At 40.0% G+C, this 16,557-nt stretch overlaps 1 protein-coding gene across 1 annotated transcript; it reads left to right on the top strand.

Moving 5' to 3' along the window:
* The first annotated feature begins 1,407 nt into the window (after window positions 1-1,407).
* tgfb3 (transforming growth factor, beta 3) lies at window positions 1,408-16,521 on the top strand. Its single transcript, XM_056767171.1, has 7 exons — window positions 1,408-2,040; window positions 11,107-11,270; window positions 13,165-13,294; window positions 13,617-13,724; window positions 14,840-15,011; window positions 15,559-15,712; window positions 15,790-16,521. The coding sequence occupies exons 1-7, from the start codon at window positions 1,695-1,697 to the stop codon at window positions 15,946-15,948; spliced, it is 1,233 nt and encodes a 410-aa protein (XP_056623149.1). The 5' UTR covers window positions 1,408-1,694; the 3' UTR covers window positions 15,949-16,521.
* The last annotated feature ends 36 nt before the right edge of the window (window positions 16,522-16,557 follow it).

The following is a 16,557-nucleotide window of genomic DNA, read 5'->3' as shown; positions in this document are numbered from 1 at the left end:
AAAAGTCATATATATATATATATATATATATATATATATATTGGTTTATATTTTGTATGTGTGTTGATGTATATTGATTGTCTTTGAATGTTTATTTTTTGTTTCGTTAAACAACAGGCTGATGAACAATAATAATAGATGTTTAAATCCTTATAAATTATACCATGATATCTTAGATTTTGTATATTTTATTTAGGCTAAATTGTTGATTTACTATAACTAAGCTCTTTGGAAAACCATGAAAATCCAGATACTTTACTGTTTTAATTACTTTTCAACCTTTGTACCCAGTTCTTCACAATACTGTGGTGTCCTAAATACTGTTTGTAGAAAAGACTCATATTTTAAATGGTGTTAAATGTGCACCTGACCTGCAAATACGATATCACCAGCGCAACTGGCCCTACCTTTACAGGTAAGGCCTGCTCTGCCCTGCACCAACCGTGTAGCATCGCTCTTCCCTCCAAACACTGTCCTTCACTCTAGGCCAGGTTAAAACCCGGCCGGTCATCAGAGACTTTATTACTTCTTCATCGTCCTCTTTTTAGCTACAGTACAGTTTCTGAAAGCTCTGATTTAATTTATTTGTATTATTTTATGGGGATAGTTGGCCTGGTCCATCAATATGAGCTCTTATATTGTTTACCAAGACACTGTATGTGGATTACAATTTATGCGACTTGGACCATGCCATATATAGAAATGTTGATGTGCCAGTCCCCACTGTAACCTGATATCAGTTATTTCATGAAAACTGAAGCGTGTAATGTGCATTGACATCTCTATGAGGTTAATAGGTTCCTAAACAGTGCAGTGATGTGTCTCTGTGCAAAGCCGGAGAAAACTTCATAGAGATGGGTATAATACTATCTAGAAGTCAAATAAAGGTCAAAAGGGTCGTGTGAGATCATGATAATGACATGAAAAATCTTCTAACAACTTTCCACAATTTTTAAAACAACACAAATTCGTTTTGCAGGTCGTTGGACACACCATTGAGTGTACACAGATCATTTCAAGACATTATGCTTCGACCGAACTACAAACATTAACCATTTAAGCCCGTGGTCAAATATAAATAAATCAAATGTAAATATGTTAGATGTAATAGTCCGGTAGGGGGCGCGCAAGACTTAATGCGAGTGTGCGAGAAGGAATTTGGCGTTTAGACAATCAGGATTACAATCTCATTTCTAAAACATTCCATTCGTTTCCTTTGGTGTCGGTTACGTAACGTGCAATTAAATTCACTGATTGGAGTTTTTATATAAAGCAATAGCATGAATGGGAAAGTCGAAGCGAGCGGTTGGGCTAAGTTTTGACACGCCCACCCGACGCGTCACCCAGCGCTCTGACTATAAAAAGCAGCGCGAGCGTATTCACAGTACTGTCAGTCCAGAGTGGACGCGCACTGAGGTAGCTCGAGCGTGCACATTTGACAGGAAAGTTTGCTATAAGTCGCTTCGGGGACAATATGCAATTTGGACAGCGAGACTGTAAACATTTCATGTGTTTCAGAGGGCCAGTGGTGCCATTCTGATGATGTCATGGGATTATTGTGGGATGTTTGTGTGCAATAAATTTACGGTATGGACTTTTGTGGAGCAAAGCGCCTCAGCACTTGAATTCCAGAGGACAACCTGGAGAACACCCGTCTGAAGCTCTTTTAACTGACAGTTTACTGTATCGACATCATGCATCCGACCAGAGGACTGCTGTTCTTCTTTCTTTTAAACAATTTCACCCTGAGCTTCTCTCTGTCGACCTGCACCACGGTGGACATCGATAACATCAAGAAGAAGCGGGTGGAGGCCATCAGGGGTCAGATCCTCAGCAAACTGAGACTGACCAGCCCGCCTCAGACCCTGGGCCCTAGTCAGGTGCCCTATCAAGTGCTGGCCCTGTATAACAGCACGCGGGAGCTGCTGGAGGAGGTGGGGCGAGACAGGCAGCAGAGCTGCGGACAGGACAACACTGACACGGAGTACTACGCCAAAGAGATACACAAAATCAACATGATCCAGAGCTCACCTGAAAACAGTAAGTCATCCAGTGATCCTGTTTCGGCACATCCGAAAAGTCATAAACAGACTCTCTGCTGATAGCGACACGTTATTTGTTATTTATTGAGACGCTGTAACGTTAAAATAAAACATAATATCTCATGACATTCAAAGCAAATACAGGTAAACCTGAGGACTATCAGATATCTAGAAGGAATCTTATCACACGTGACATAATACTATAGAATTACAAAAATAAACTGGTAAAAAGTGTTTTATATATATATAGGCTCCTATAATATTCTTTCTCTCTCTCTCTCTCTCTCTCTCTCTCTCTCTCTCTCTCTCTTTCTCTCTCTCCATACATATATACCAAACTAATCATGAGATAACTGAGTAAAAAACAAAACATGTTTTTTTTTTGTGCAGTACAATTAATATCAATCAAACTGCTGTTGGTTTGTTTTGATTTAAGACATAATAACCCCAAAAATACAGCTAACTAACACAATAAAAACAAGATTATAACAGAGTTATCTCATTTTGGAACCAAATTCTTCATATATATATATATGCATGAATGTATGTGTATGTGCACTTAAGGAACACTATGGACAATATGTCCTAGTCTGAATGGGTTGAAAATGCTTTTGTTTATTAGCCAATTAGACGCAGCCTGGACAATATAGGCTATATGTGTGTAATATTTCAAGATGAATCAAAGTTTGATGAGTGTTTGAATGAATCGTCTGTCAGGTGTTACTATAAAGAGCTCCTGTGTTACCAGCAGAAAATACCAGCGCAGTCTTTTATAAGCGCTGCCGTTGGGCCGACTCAAGTTACACCTCTCTACTATTCACAGTCCACTGGGAAATATACTCAAGAACACATGTTGATTCACTCCTGTTAATAAACGGCGCAATATCTTGGCATCTGAAAATGATTTGACATGATTAGTTTGGTCTTTTTCGTTCATCTGAGGGTCAATGCAGAAGAATTTCCACCAGTTTTCCATGCGTCCCTGGTTCCAGGCCAAGTTGAGAGAGACGGGCCCCAGATTATTTGAGGACACACGAGTTGTGTGAATGTCTTTCTAGGTTCTGTTGTCCAGCGGTGAGAGGAGACACTGCAGACCGTCCAATCGAAATAAGATCAGTCAAGATTTTTCCACATTCTAAATGAAAACCTCATTGTCTTTATCACTTGATGCTGCTTGTGACGTTCCTCAAATGCTACGCTGATAGAACCTTCTAGAGAACTCTTGGATACCCTTTTGAAGAAGCTTTTGTTTTGTTCCTTAGGAACGTCATAATTACACATTTCATGTGAACTTAAGATAGGGGTACTGGAGAAACCTCTCGCAGGAACTTTTTTTAAAAGCTTGCAGTGGTTCTCCGTTGGTTTTGGCATCAGTACGTTGGTTTTGCTGACATCAGACATTAGGTGGCAAATCAACATTGGGTCTGTGTCACACATCACACAATATGTACTTTACAATACTGTATGCGTGTTGGCATCCGCCCAAGTTGTCGGGACAGTTCATCCAAAAGGAAAATTTCTGTCATTTTACTCGCCCTCGAATTGTACTAAATCTGTGTAAAGAACTGCTTGCTTTCCGACATTTTTTAAACAGAACAAAGAAATGTATAAAGTATTTTTCCTACTATGGTAGTGAATGGAGTCCATTTACTGTAAGGTTACAAGCATTCTTCCAAATATCTTTCTCTGTGTTCATCACAACAAAGACCTTCATAAAGTTTTGGAACGACTAGAGAGTGAATAATTCATGTCTGTTCCTTTATAGTGACAGACAAGTGTTTAATGTTTTGTTAAAAAAAATTGAAAGCAAGTGTAATGGCGAGATAATGTAAGAATACAGTCAAAATAATTGCGTAATAATAAAACAGAATTATCATTTATATTCAGACGGCAATGCTTGTTTTACATCAACGATTACCATTTACTATGGAATGTAAATGTAAATGTTCATTTTAAGCATCCATGAAGCAAGATTTTATTTTTGTCATAAATCTATTTCTTGAGTTTGTGTAGAGGTTAAAAGTTAAAATTTTCTCAGTATGATCTCAGGCGTTTGTGTGGACTCTGTTGAGCGTCACTCGGTTTTGCCGTCCTGACGTGTGTTATTTTTGAATCATCGGTGCTATCAGATTTTTGATCCCACAGAGCACAAGTGTTTCAGCACACTCGCTCTGCTGTGGATTGGCAGCGGAATATCTTTCCATTATGTGGTTTTCAGTAAATCCAGCACGGGAGAACGTGATGGTTGATAATGTATGTTCGCGTTCCATTCACGTCAGCTAATGGCTTTTTCATGCGCTTGCAGCATGTGGAATCATTTGTTGCTTTTCTGCGCGTTTTCTCTTTGAAGCAGCGGTCAAGAAGTGTCGTGGACACCAGCGGCTCCAGCTTTTCTCACTCATTTCTCATCAGATTCTACTAACGTTCAGTCCTGTTGAGTCTTAATGACTTTATCGGAAAGTATTTTTCACATTCCAGCCCTGTTTAGCCTGTAATCGTGCGAGATTCTGTGCATCCATGTGAGATTCTGCACAGCACCTGTTTCCCTCACTGTTTTGGGCTTATGAAGAAGAGACCTCTATACTTTTCCATGAAATGTTCTTTGTTCAGAAGGGTACACTTCAAGACGATGAACAGTATTTGTTGGTTAATGGTGTCAGTATCAGCCGGAGAGAGACGGACATGGATCCCCGGCTGCGGACAGCACTAATGCGTGTGTTAGTGAGATGATGTCATTACCGAACAAAACAGAGAGCACGTTTGCTGGCCGAAACGCACACAAGCACAGGCTTTTTCCTCTCTTTTGGTCTCTGGTTTCGTGGTCACGTGAGGCGCGGAGATCTGCATTATCTCATCTGGCCGTGTTGAGGTCTTCCAGAGTTCTGCTGCGCTCACAGTAGTCACTCTGTCAAACAGTCACTTAACACGGGTCACGACCCACCCCCAAAATATTTACCACATGACCTCATTTCACATTCTACTTGCCATTTGGCACAGGACCTGGAAGAAAACACTTGGAGGACAATCTCCTTTGATTTGGACTGTACACTATACGCAGAGATGAATAGGATGGCTTTGGAGTTCTCTGGAGCTGCCAAATGCATAAATGTTTTTTTGGGGGGGCGGGGGAGTTTGAGAAACGTTTGAGTTCATAACAGTGAAATCCCTGATGTTTGATTGCAGATTGTTGCAGTCTTTGGCATTGCTGAAAGTCTACAGATGTTAAGATACTCAGGGATTTTTGTCATGAGGAAACTTAAAGGGATACTTTACTACCAAATCAAAATTTCCCAATGTTTTACTCACCCTCAAGGAATCCTAACTGAATATGGTTTTCCTCTTGAAGAATAATCCAGTCGGAGTTATAATACCATGTATAATTGAGCTTCCAAACGGTAGAATTGGAGTAAACCGGTGTTGACTTTTTGAAGCTCCAAAAGTGCATCCATGGATCAAAGAATTGCTCGACACGGCTCTGTGGTCTTAACAAAGTGAAGCGAATCCATGCATTTGTTTATGAGAAATGTCCATATTGACAGCGTTATTAACGTTGATGTCTAGCTTTCCTTCATTTGCATCTCTAATGCAAATGTTTTTATGGGAGATGACGCTGGCGGGTCATAAGCGCTGGTTTCCATCGGGATTTCTGGGTCTTATCAGCTCATTAAAATCTGAGATGTAAAATTGAATCTGTGTTTATTTACCGTGATGTTTTGTATATTTCTGGGTGGCTTTTCTATTCTGCACCATTCAGTTCCTGTAATGTGTGTGATGATTCTTCAGTTAGCGGCGTTTTAGAGGCGGCTTTTCATTATGATGTCCTGTAGCAATGATTTGATGATGGCCTTGATCAGCCTTCACATGAGGATTTTTGTAGTGAGAGACAGTAATGACATGTTACAGTTATGATCTGGATGTGTTTTTTTTTTCATTATGATGTCCTGTAGCAATGATTTGATGATGGCCTTGATCAGCCTTCACATGAGGATTTTTGTAGTGAGAGACAGTAATGACATGTTACAGTTATGATCTGGATGTGTTTTTTTTTTTTTTTTGTAGAACAGAATTACAGCAGAACAGAATATCTCTCAGTCATTGAACCTTTAAATATATCAAAATAAAAACAATTGTTCTCATTTCTGATCTGTTGTCCGGGCAGACATCCGCTCCCTGTCACCTCTTTCCATTATGACCTAATGGTACAAAGTTTTATTTGAAAACACATTGTTCTGTATAATGTGTGGCATGTATTACAGATGCTACTTCTTTGTTATAATGTATTACAAACTGTACACAAATATAGCAAGTCGAAAGTTAATAGAAAACAATTTCATGGGTTTGTGAAAAGGACAAGGTGGATTTTTTATTTTAAGAATTCTAGGAATGTAAACTCTGAAACTGAAAGAGACAAAAAAGTTAATAATAAAAAGTTCACAGTGATTATATACTATACTCTTAATATAACAAAAACAATTTCTGATTCTCCTTTTAGATCTTTCTTACATTTTTCCAATACAATTAACTTTTTCAATATAAATTCTGTGGATTAAATTCATACAGCCAATAATGGGTCTTCAAAGGCATTGTTAAGCACCTTTATTTTAAAGAGTGTAATAATAAAAGTTGAAGAATTGTTTGTTAGAAACGGAACAAGGTTTCAGTAACACTGTTTCTACACCAGATGCGTCAAGTGTATGTGAACTGTAACGATTCAGAAAATATCTCTATGCTGGGTTCACAGTATGATAAACATCACGGTTTTTAGGACGAAATTCAAAAATAAAACTGAAATTCAAAATATTGACAATTTCAGTAACTTTTTTTGCAAAATTAATTAAAAATATTAACATTTTAGGCTAAACTCAAAAATGTGCTATTTAACATGAAATTAGAATTAAGATCATTGTCAATTTTGACACAAATTTTGATTTTAGTTTTAGTCCGTTTAGTCATATTTTAGTAATCCCCACAGTTTTGCAAATTTTGTGCATTTAGTTTTATTTGACTAAATTTACATTATGTTTAGTCTACTATAATCTAACTGGTTTAACTAATTTAATTGGTGTAATTCAATGTTCCAAACAAAGATTTAACTGTTTTGACAGAATTTTCTTAAATTATTAATTAACTTCTAAATAAATGAAACCAGGTCATTACCTTTACTTTTCAAAAAAGTTCAGTAACTATTGGATATGCATTCATTGTTGCAACACCGCGAATATCAGATGTGTAACATACGACATTTAAAAATTCAATCAATCTTATTTGGACTTAATCGATTCGTTCGTGCAGTGAAGGGCGTATTCATTCAGTACATTTAACCAATGAAACGCTCTGACAGAGCTCACACTCAGACGCCATTGGCTCACATATCCTTAAATGTTTTAATGTACAATATGAATCACTTCAACTCTTCTATGATGAGAAGAGCGCAGGTTTTTTTGGCTTTCTTTAAATTGCATTTCACGTTATCCAGCAGCCTAAGTTAGAGGATAAATTAACATTGGCAAATAAAAACGCTTCTGCTTGCCTTTGTAATGAGTTTCGGGGTGACTCGCCAGCAGTCACGATTCAAGATTGCTGCGTTTTACCTGCCGATTGTGAAGGAAAATATGACGCTTTGTAACCACGTGGAGACACAGATTGTGTCTTCTGCTTCCCCTTCTCCCAGAGACTTCTCTCTGTATCATATATATGAGATAAGCACATGTGACGAGCCAGCGAGTGGGTAGCGTCTTGACCGCTCAACAAATAGAATTAACCAATATATCGTAAAATATCCCCCTCTCTCTAAGATGCGCATCGTTACATTTTTGCTTCGCGAAATATCGTACTACGAAGCATCCCTACAACCCAAGAACCCATAATACATAAAACATTTGTCCACACTGGATGCGATACAACAAAACCATTTAGAACAAGACATTTTTGGGTTGCGTCGTGCCGGTCACGTCCCGTGTAGACACGTGCAAGTCATTGTTTTGCACTCTTAGTCCTGTTTTGAGATTTGAGGTTCTTCCTGTGACATCATCAGTGATGGTTCCAGATCCCTCTGAGGACTGTCTCAGGAACGTCTGGATAGTGTCACCTCTGTGAGGAAGAACATCTCAAGACACAGAACTTACGGACACGGATGTTAGTGTCTGAACTGAGACCCCTAGAGATTCACTCTCTCTTGTGTTTCACTCAAAATACACTTTCAGTTGAGACATGTTGTTTTACTCGGTACATGAGTCCGGACACCAGCATACCTGTGTGATCGAGTCACACCACAACATGACTGGAAGATGCTGGAAGACATCAAAAAGGTGCTGATGATAATAAGATGAGATGTTCTGTCTAAAGGGTTTTCAGGCACTGTGATGTCACCCTGTTAGCATCTGACCTACACCTGAATCTTTGAGTTATACCAACATCTCTTGTACTTGCATTCATGGAACAAATGCGCTCCACACAAGAGTCCGAGCGTAATGTGAAATCCACCTCTGAACATGCGGTGGTAGGAAAAATGACATCATTCAGAAGGAAAGCAGAGGCTTGATTAGAATTTCAAATCTGTCTGAGTGGGGCTTTCCACCTTCACAGAGGAAACACGTGGACATTACAAATCACTCTCTCGCTTTCTTCACAAATCTTGCCTCGCTGTTTACAGTGGCGTCATAACCCAACTTGATAGAAGTGACTGATGTGGAACACTACACTGTCATCTTGGATGAGTTTATCACTTGAAGTGATGCTACAGTATGATATCTTTTCTGTCTCATATCTTTATGTCAGCATGTATATAGTGTAAGAAATGTTTATGTATCAATTCAGAATCAGGGAATCGTGTCAATGTCAAATTTATCTAGGAACATTTTGAAAATGTTTTGCAGGATGGAGTGCGATGGTCTCTCAACTTGATAATTCAGAATAAAGGCCTGTTCACATGAAGACTATAAAGTTTTAAAAATCGCACCATAATTAAGAGAGTACTGGAGTCCACATCATCATAACCATAATAGAGAAAACAATATTGTTGGGATCACACAAATCTTTTTGCCTGCAATGAATACCTACATTTTTACTGATTTTTATTCAGACATTCTCAAAACACTAAAGAACGGAAGAATCTAGCACTTCACACATGAAGAATATACTGTAGTACATGCAAAAAAGTATTGTAAGTGTCACTCATGTACATAGTTTTCATTCAGGAGCCTCTTTTGACACCAGTTCTCCAGGCGTTTTTTGCACTTTTCACTCCATTCACTCAAATGAAGGCATGCATGCACACACGCAAATACACATGCTTTAACATATGCATGCATGCACACACACAAACACTCAGATATACACATGCACTGTGTACAGTTAGTGTTAAACGAATAGCGTTTGGTAAAATGTGTCGGGGACGACGCAGCCGGTTTTAAAGGGTTAATGCGTGAATGCGTTTATGCTTCTTGGGTTAAGAAACGAATTCCAATTATTATCTGATTATCTTCCAAGAAAAGATATTCTGTTACCTACAATATATGCTAAATTACCAATACTTGAATACCTTTTGATTTGTTAAATAGATTTTGAGAAGGCCAACACATGTGTTGCATAAGCATGCGGTTTGCAGGAGGTATGTGCGGCGCGCGTCTGGCGTGATTTATACCGCAACAGCCCAGCTGGCATAATCTGTTCGTATTACATAAATATTCCCCATCAGACTCGCCAAACAGCCAGTCAGGAATGTGGTGGATGGCTAATGGATTCTGGTCTGTTGTCAATGTGCTCTACAGGACAAATACAACACCAAACTTCTGCAAATGACCGTTTCAAACAGAAAAGGTGAACTAAGTAACGTTAAGGTAGCACTGCATCAGTTATATAAAATAAAGACGGTGTCAATGAAGACAAATGATGCTAGAACATCTCTGACTGCAAGCAGCTGCTCTCAATGTGTTTTAGTGGATGTCAGGTGCAGTTCATCTGTAACATTGGACGTGTCTGAATACTTCTCTTCTTCATTTTAAACAAGTCTTTGGTTGTTTCATTTCAAACCTGTGAACTTCTTGTTAAATAAATGACTCTCACTGTGACATTTGGGATGTACATTTATCAGAAGTTGAGATGGCATGAGTATGTTTGTTTGAGTATGAGTATGAGTATGTTTGTCAAATTTCCTTTTACACGTTAAAACAATTTATGACATTAATTTCAACACTTTAACTGACAAAATTGTAAACATTTTACAAAACACGGTCTTAAAAATTCTCATTACCATAACCCGTAATCCCATATCATGTAAAAACATCAGAAGCCATGATGCCTAAGCAAGTTTTTTATTAATCAAACAAGAAGTATATTTAATGGAAAATTATACATATAACCTTTTTTTAAATGTGGAAAACGACCTGTATCGGTAATGGGATTGATAACAGTTGTATACACACCATGACAGGAGAATACTATGATTTTAACTAGAAAAATATGAAGTCATTAACCTGTTAGTCATTTGAAAAGTACTGGCAGATTTGTCTCTAAAAATTAAATCAAACTTAATGTAAATATATTTGTGTGTGTGTAGACAATCAATCTTACACAGGATGAGATTATCAGTCATGAACACTTCTTCCTTCCAGTATTCCTTCATTTGTATTAAACATAAATGTTCTGTCAATATTCTTTTGTCATTTGAGATTATCTAGTAGAACATCCAATTGTTTTTTTTCTAAATATGTAAATTTTTCTCTGTTTAAGTGACAACATATAATTCACTTTGGGATGCGTTGCGGTAGTGAGAAATTCAGCAGAAAAAGCCATTAAACAAATAAATAATGTTAAAATAAGGCTTGCTCCAAGGTATAGAACAGAATTATGTTTATGATAATTGTTTGCGTAACCGAATTATGTTTTAGAACCAAACTCTTACTGCCATGATGTTTCAGTGGTTTCTTGACAATATCGCGAACTTCCTCTTATCCAACCTCCGTCTAAATGAGAAACTATCTTTGCATTAACAAGTGCTGCTAGAAACTATAACTGTTGTTAATGTTATAGATGATAACTACAATTGAAACCTCTTGACTTTCAGATGACCTTCACTACTGTCCCAAGGGGATAACGTCGAAAGTTTTCCTCTTCAATGTCTCCAACATGGAGAAGAATGCTACCAACCTGTTCCGGGCTGAATTCCGGGCCCTGCGGGTGCCCAACCCCAACGCCAAGAGGAACGAGCAGCGTATCGAGCTCTATCAGGTGTGTACAAGAGTGTTGGAGATTTGTGTCCTCTCTGACTTTACACATTGGCGTTTTATTCATAGCACTGAATGTACAGTGACAGTGATGTGTGATGTGTGACATCATGGTAAACCATATAACCTCAAGAGAAACTCCCTACATTTATAACATAACACTCAAACACATACAGTTACAGTATTAATGTCTGTAAATAGTGCTCAACTGCTTCAGTGTGTTGGATATTTTTGCTTTAGTTGTTGTTGATGTAAATAGCTTGAACATTTTAGCTTCATGTTTAGTGAGACATGTCATAATTCATGAAAGGCAAAAACTTCAATTATCTGTGAACTGATCCTGCTGTTCATCTTCTAATAAATGATTTTTATAAAATCTTTTCATCTTCTCTCTTACAAATACAACCGTCATATTTCAGCATGTATTCAGGAATAGTAAAAACAAAAACTTTTTCATGTGATAAACTGGGTCTTCTCAAAGTCTGCATGTGACTTGTCATGTTGTCAACCTTTCACATTGCTGTTGGATGACTTAATGTCACTCCTGAGGTTTTGTTGAACTGGAATGAACACAACACATCACATCAAGAAATGATGATTAAATGAACATTTGGAATGATCTCTTCATTTTTCCACAGCTGTTTGTGACCTGGCCTGTCAAAACCCAGCTTGTCATTTTTTTTAACCTTGACATTTTTAAGACTGACTGCGTAAATGTCAAAGATTGACATCAATGTTTAGAGAGTCAACTTTTGTATTTTCTTTGTGAAACAGTATGATGTGGATTGATATGCTGCTGTGACTAGGGATGGGTACCGAGAACTGGAACTTTTCTGGACCGGCACATAATTGGGTCAATAACGGAGTATCGATAAACTTCACGACAAACGATGCTGTTATGGATGAGCAGTTTTATATTGGGATCGATATCGATGAAATCTTAACGTTACTCATCCCCAGCTGTGACTGTGATATCACGGTTTTGTGTTTTTGCTTTGGTGTTTGGTGATTCATGTCAGTTGGTTTTAAACGTTTCATTGAGGAATGTTTGATTCTCATACGTGAAGATGCTTCTGGAAGGAAGTAAGGTGACTGTTGGGTGACAGCACACACACACACATAGAGATGATGATGTCGTGTGAATTCATACGCAGTCGCTCGGTCTCCGCGGGTCTGATCTGTATTCCAGGTGCTGATGGATTATACAGAAGAACATTTGCACGATTGGAGTGAACAAAAGAAGCATTCTGAGAAACCCAAAGCTTGACTTTCACAGGCTGATGATTTTAACCGCAGACTCGGACTGCTGGGACCTGTTATATAATATATGGAGAGCGCGCTGGAGTCTATGCCTGTTGTATTTTTAGGGTGTTGGGGGATGGGGAGCATTTCCTGTCAAGGAGTCATTTGTCTCGGGGCCCAGCAGACCACCTCTCATCACTGACGCCACACAGGAGAGAGAGAGGGTCACTGAGGGCGATCAGACGGGTGTAGAATGAGCGTTGGCCTGTTAGGCAGCTCGAGTGGTCTCGATGGACCGCCCCAGTCTCACCGGATGTTAGATTAGGTCTTCGCTGCTCTTATCCCACACCACTTTAATGAGCCAAACTGTTGTGGGACATGCACACGCTGATGCTGTTGTTATCTGCAAATGTTAGTCTTTAGGAAATGAGACTTAGCATTGGAGTGCAAGTTACCGTATGCTGTTTGCTGGCATGATTGTTTAACATAAAGCAATTTTCTGTTTCCTATGTGTGCGTTTGATGTGATTGGTTACTGAGATGTTCTCAGGCTTTCACATCACAAACTGTAGTCTTGTCATATTTTCCACACCAGTAGAACGCATAAATCTGTGATTCTGACCCTCAAACGCTGTGTTTCTGCTCTGTGATTGTCAGATTCTTCGTAAAGAAGAGCACATTGCTAAGCAGCGCTACATCGCAGGCAGGAACGTCCTGACTAAAGGAACACCTGAGTGGGTTTCCTTTGACGTCACTGAGACCATACGCGAGTGGCTCATGTACAGAGGTATGTTAACATGTACAGCAACATTACAAGAACCTCCTGTAATCCATTCGTTCATGCTAATGCTAACATTAACACTAAAGTGCCGTTTCGTACACGCAACTCATTTTATGAATAATTTAGATACATTCACATGATTTTTAGCTCCAATGACAGTTAGGTTCAGGGGCGAGGCTTCATTATTGCTTTTTAAGTGTTCATTTTTGTGCGATTTACATGACCGGAACTCGTAAAATGGAGTGAGATTGTCCCACCTTTAATATTTTAAAGTGAAATCTCGCAGCTCTATTTCTGCCTGTTAAACTGTTTATTTTGTGATGGTCAGAGACAAACCTCGGTCTGGAGATCAGCGTTCACTGCCCTTGTCACACATTCAACCCCAACGGTGCCATCATCGAGAACGTCAATGAGGTCCTGGAGGTCAAATTCAAGGGTGAGAAAAATTGACTCTTATTTATGTGATCTAACCGTTGAGATGTTCCATGTTAGCACTAGCCATTCACTACACTAAGTTACTTTACATTATACTGCTTTAATCTGGCCTTCACCTCGTCTTCACTAAACCGTCATCCAGCACTCGTCTCATAATGATTGTGTGGTGGGAATGCAGTGCAGCATGGAATCTCGCTTTACCTCGGAGGGTCTCAGGGGTGTCTGGGGTTTTGGGAATGTTGGCTGGAATGCAGCGGGCACTCAGACGCTTGGCCCCCTTAATGAAAGAGGGGTGTCCGTATCTAATGGCAAGGTCTCGCCTGAGAGCTGAGCTGCTTTCACTATCACACACAGATTGAAGAAGCAGATGCATGAGAGGAGGTGATGAGAGATGAGCTGGAGATCTGCTGTATGAGAGCACTTGATGTACTCTACTGTAATCTCACACATCTCTGACTCTCACAGCTTCACGCTCTTCATAATGAAGGTGCTTAAAAGGTACTTCACAGCGATGCCGTAGAACAACCATTTTTGGTTCCACAAAGAACCGTTTTGGAAACAGAAAGCTTCTTCAGATGTTAAAGGTTCTTTATGGAACCAAAAGGTTCTTCTATGGCATCAAAGCACCAAAACACCACAGCGCTGTACTAAATATCAAAGAGGTTTCCTTTGCGAAAAGTTTTTGTTTACAGGTGACAACATTGTCGGAATGATGCCTGTTCACCCAGATCGTTCCAAACCGCTGTATTATTCATGACAGGCCAGTAGTTGGCGATGTCACTTTGTAAAGAAACACTTCACGCGTGCGCCCTCATGCACATTCTGCTACAGAAAATACACATTTTGCTTTTATAAAGTCGACACAAACACAGTCCTATTTTAGTTGTCGAGTTGGATTGATTGTCCCGTGAGGCTTATAGACTGAACACGTAAAACAGACAATGTCATCGTTATCATGATCGTATACACCGAGAAAATAACGGCATCAAAAGATTGCGTCCAAAACACCACTGCTGTGTAAATTAATGGGCAGACGCAGAGAATGTTTTCAATCGTTTCTGAAAGACCGTGTGATGTGGGTGTGTTGTTAGAAGTTTCTGTCTGCTGTATTTTCAGGGATGGACGGAGACTATGATGAGCAGAGCCGCTGGGATTTGTATCGGCTGAAGAAACCGAAGGACCAGCAGATTCCTCATCTCATCCTGATGATGCTGCCGCCGCACCGCCTGGACGTGATGCCGTCGTCTAGACGACGCAAACGCGCTCTGGACACCAACTACTGCTTCTCGTGAGCGCATAACACATAAAATTATCATCTCTGTGTTGCAAAAAACAATCAGCTCTGATTTTCTCAATTGCTTTTATTTTTTCCTTTTTGTTGGTCTATACATGTATGCATGGATATTTCTCTAAGACTAAAATGAGAAAGCAGGTGAAATACTGACTTGGTCTGGTGGTCCAGTATAAAACCACATTCCATGAAAGATCAGCACGCTACATTTGTGGGCAAGCGTGAATGCTTTAATTGGCACCTGCTGGTTGAAGTGTTGGGGAGGGCTCCCTGTCTCTGTGCAAGTTCAGATCTGTCCCGGTTTTCAGACGTGAGATGCCTTCACCCTGTAGCTCGTGGCTCTCTGTTAGCACTCGACACCTGGGCACGATCCAGGAGGGAAGAAATGACACGCCTAACAGTGGAATTTCAGCGTCTCAAAAGACTGTCTGACATGTTTATAAGGGCACACAGAGCCAACATGGAAGTGCGGGAGACATCCGTGCCATCTAACATGCACGTGTTGAAATGATGAGAAACTGATGGCCTTTCTTCTTCTTTACAGAAACTATGAGGAGAACTGCTGCGTTCGGCCGCTCTACATCGACTTCCGGCAGGATCTGGGATGGAAGTGGATTCACGAGCCAAAAGGTTACAATGCCAACTTTTGCTCCGGGCCGTGCCCGTACCTCCGCAGCGCCGACACCTCCCACAGCTCGGTACGTGTCATGTAGCATGCTAATAATGAAATATCTGTTGTTGAGGCGCTCTGCTAACTCTCTCTCTCTCTGCACAGCTGCTGGCTCTTTACAACACGATGAACCCCGACGCCTCAGCATCCCCCTGCTGCGTCCCGCAAGACCTGGAGCCCCTGACCATCCTGTACTACGTGGGCCGAACGCCTAAAGTGGAGCAGCTCTCCAACATGATCGTCAAATCCTGCAAGTGCAGCTGAGGGGTCCGGAGACCCTCGCACGGGTTCGACGCTTGAGGGTTACGCAGGGCAGAAACTGGACTGGAAAAGAAAATACCTCCGTTCTCACCTACATCCACACCCTGCCCTTATAGGATGACTGTGACATCTTCCCTCGGACGTTTTTTTTGCAGTATTTTGAACTGCCTCTGGGCAAAACTCACGGGCATTTGTGAACTCTTAATGACAGACGCTGCCCGTTCTGCTGGATTCACGGTTTACTGACTTACGATAAGCCAGACAACGTGTTTTTGTGTAAAAATGTTTGTGCACGGCATTCCCCGGATTGAACTCTTCAGTGTGTGTGTGTGTGTGTGTGTGTGTGTGTGTGTGTGTATGTGTATATATCACAGTAATCGACACTGTTTGTCTAACACGACAGATCATTTTAATACAAACATGCTGGAAATATTTTGAAGAGAACAACGTGTTTCGACTCGGTTGCGTTTACCTCTGCGAAACTGCAGAAGTTTTAGGAATTTTTAGTTCTTCAAATGAAGCCGATATTTCAGTTCAACACGATGTATGGCGATAGGTTTAGATTACTGCTATTACTCTTGAAAACACCTTTTTTTTATTAAAACATAGTCT

The sequence above is a fragment of the Triplophysa dalaica genome, chromosome 15 (genome assembly GCF_015846415.1).
Source record: "Triplophysa dalaica isolate WHDGS20190420 chromosome 15, ASM1584641v1, whole genome shotgun sequence".
Lineage (NCBI taxonomy): Eukaryota > Metazoa > Chordata > Actinopteri > Cypriniformes > Nemacheilidae > Triplophysa > Triplophysa dalaica.
Note: the sequence above shows the minus strand (reverse complement) of the source record. Positions and strands in the feature narration are given on the sequence as shown.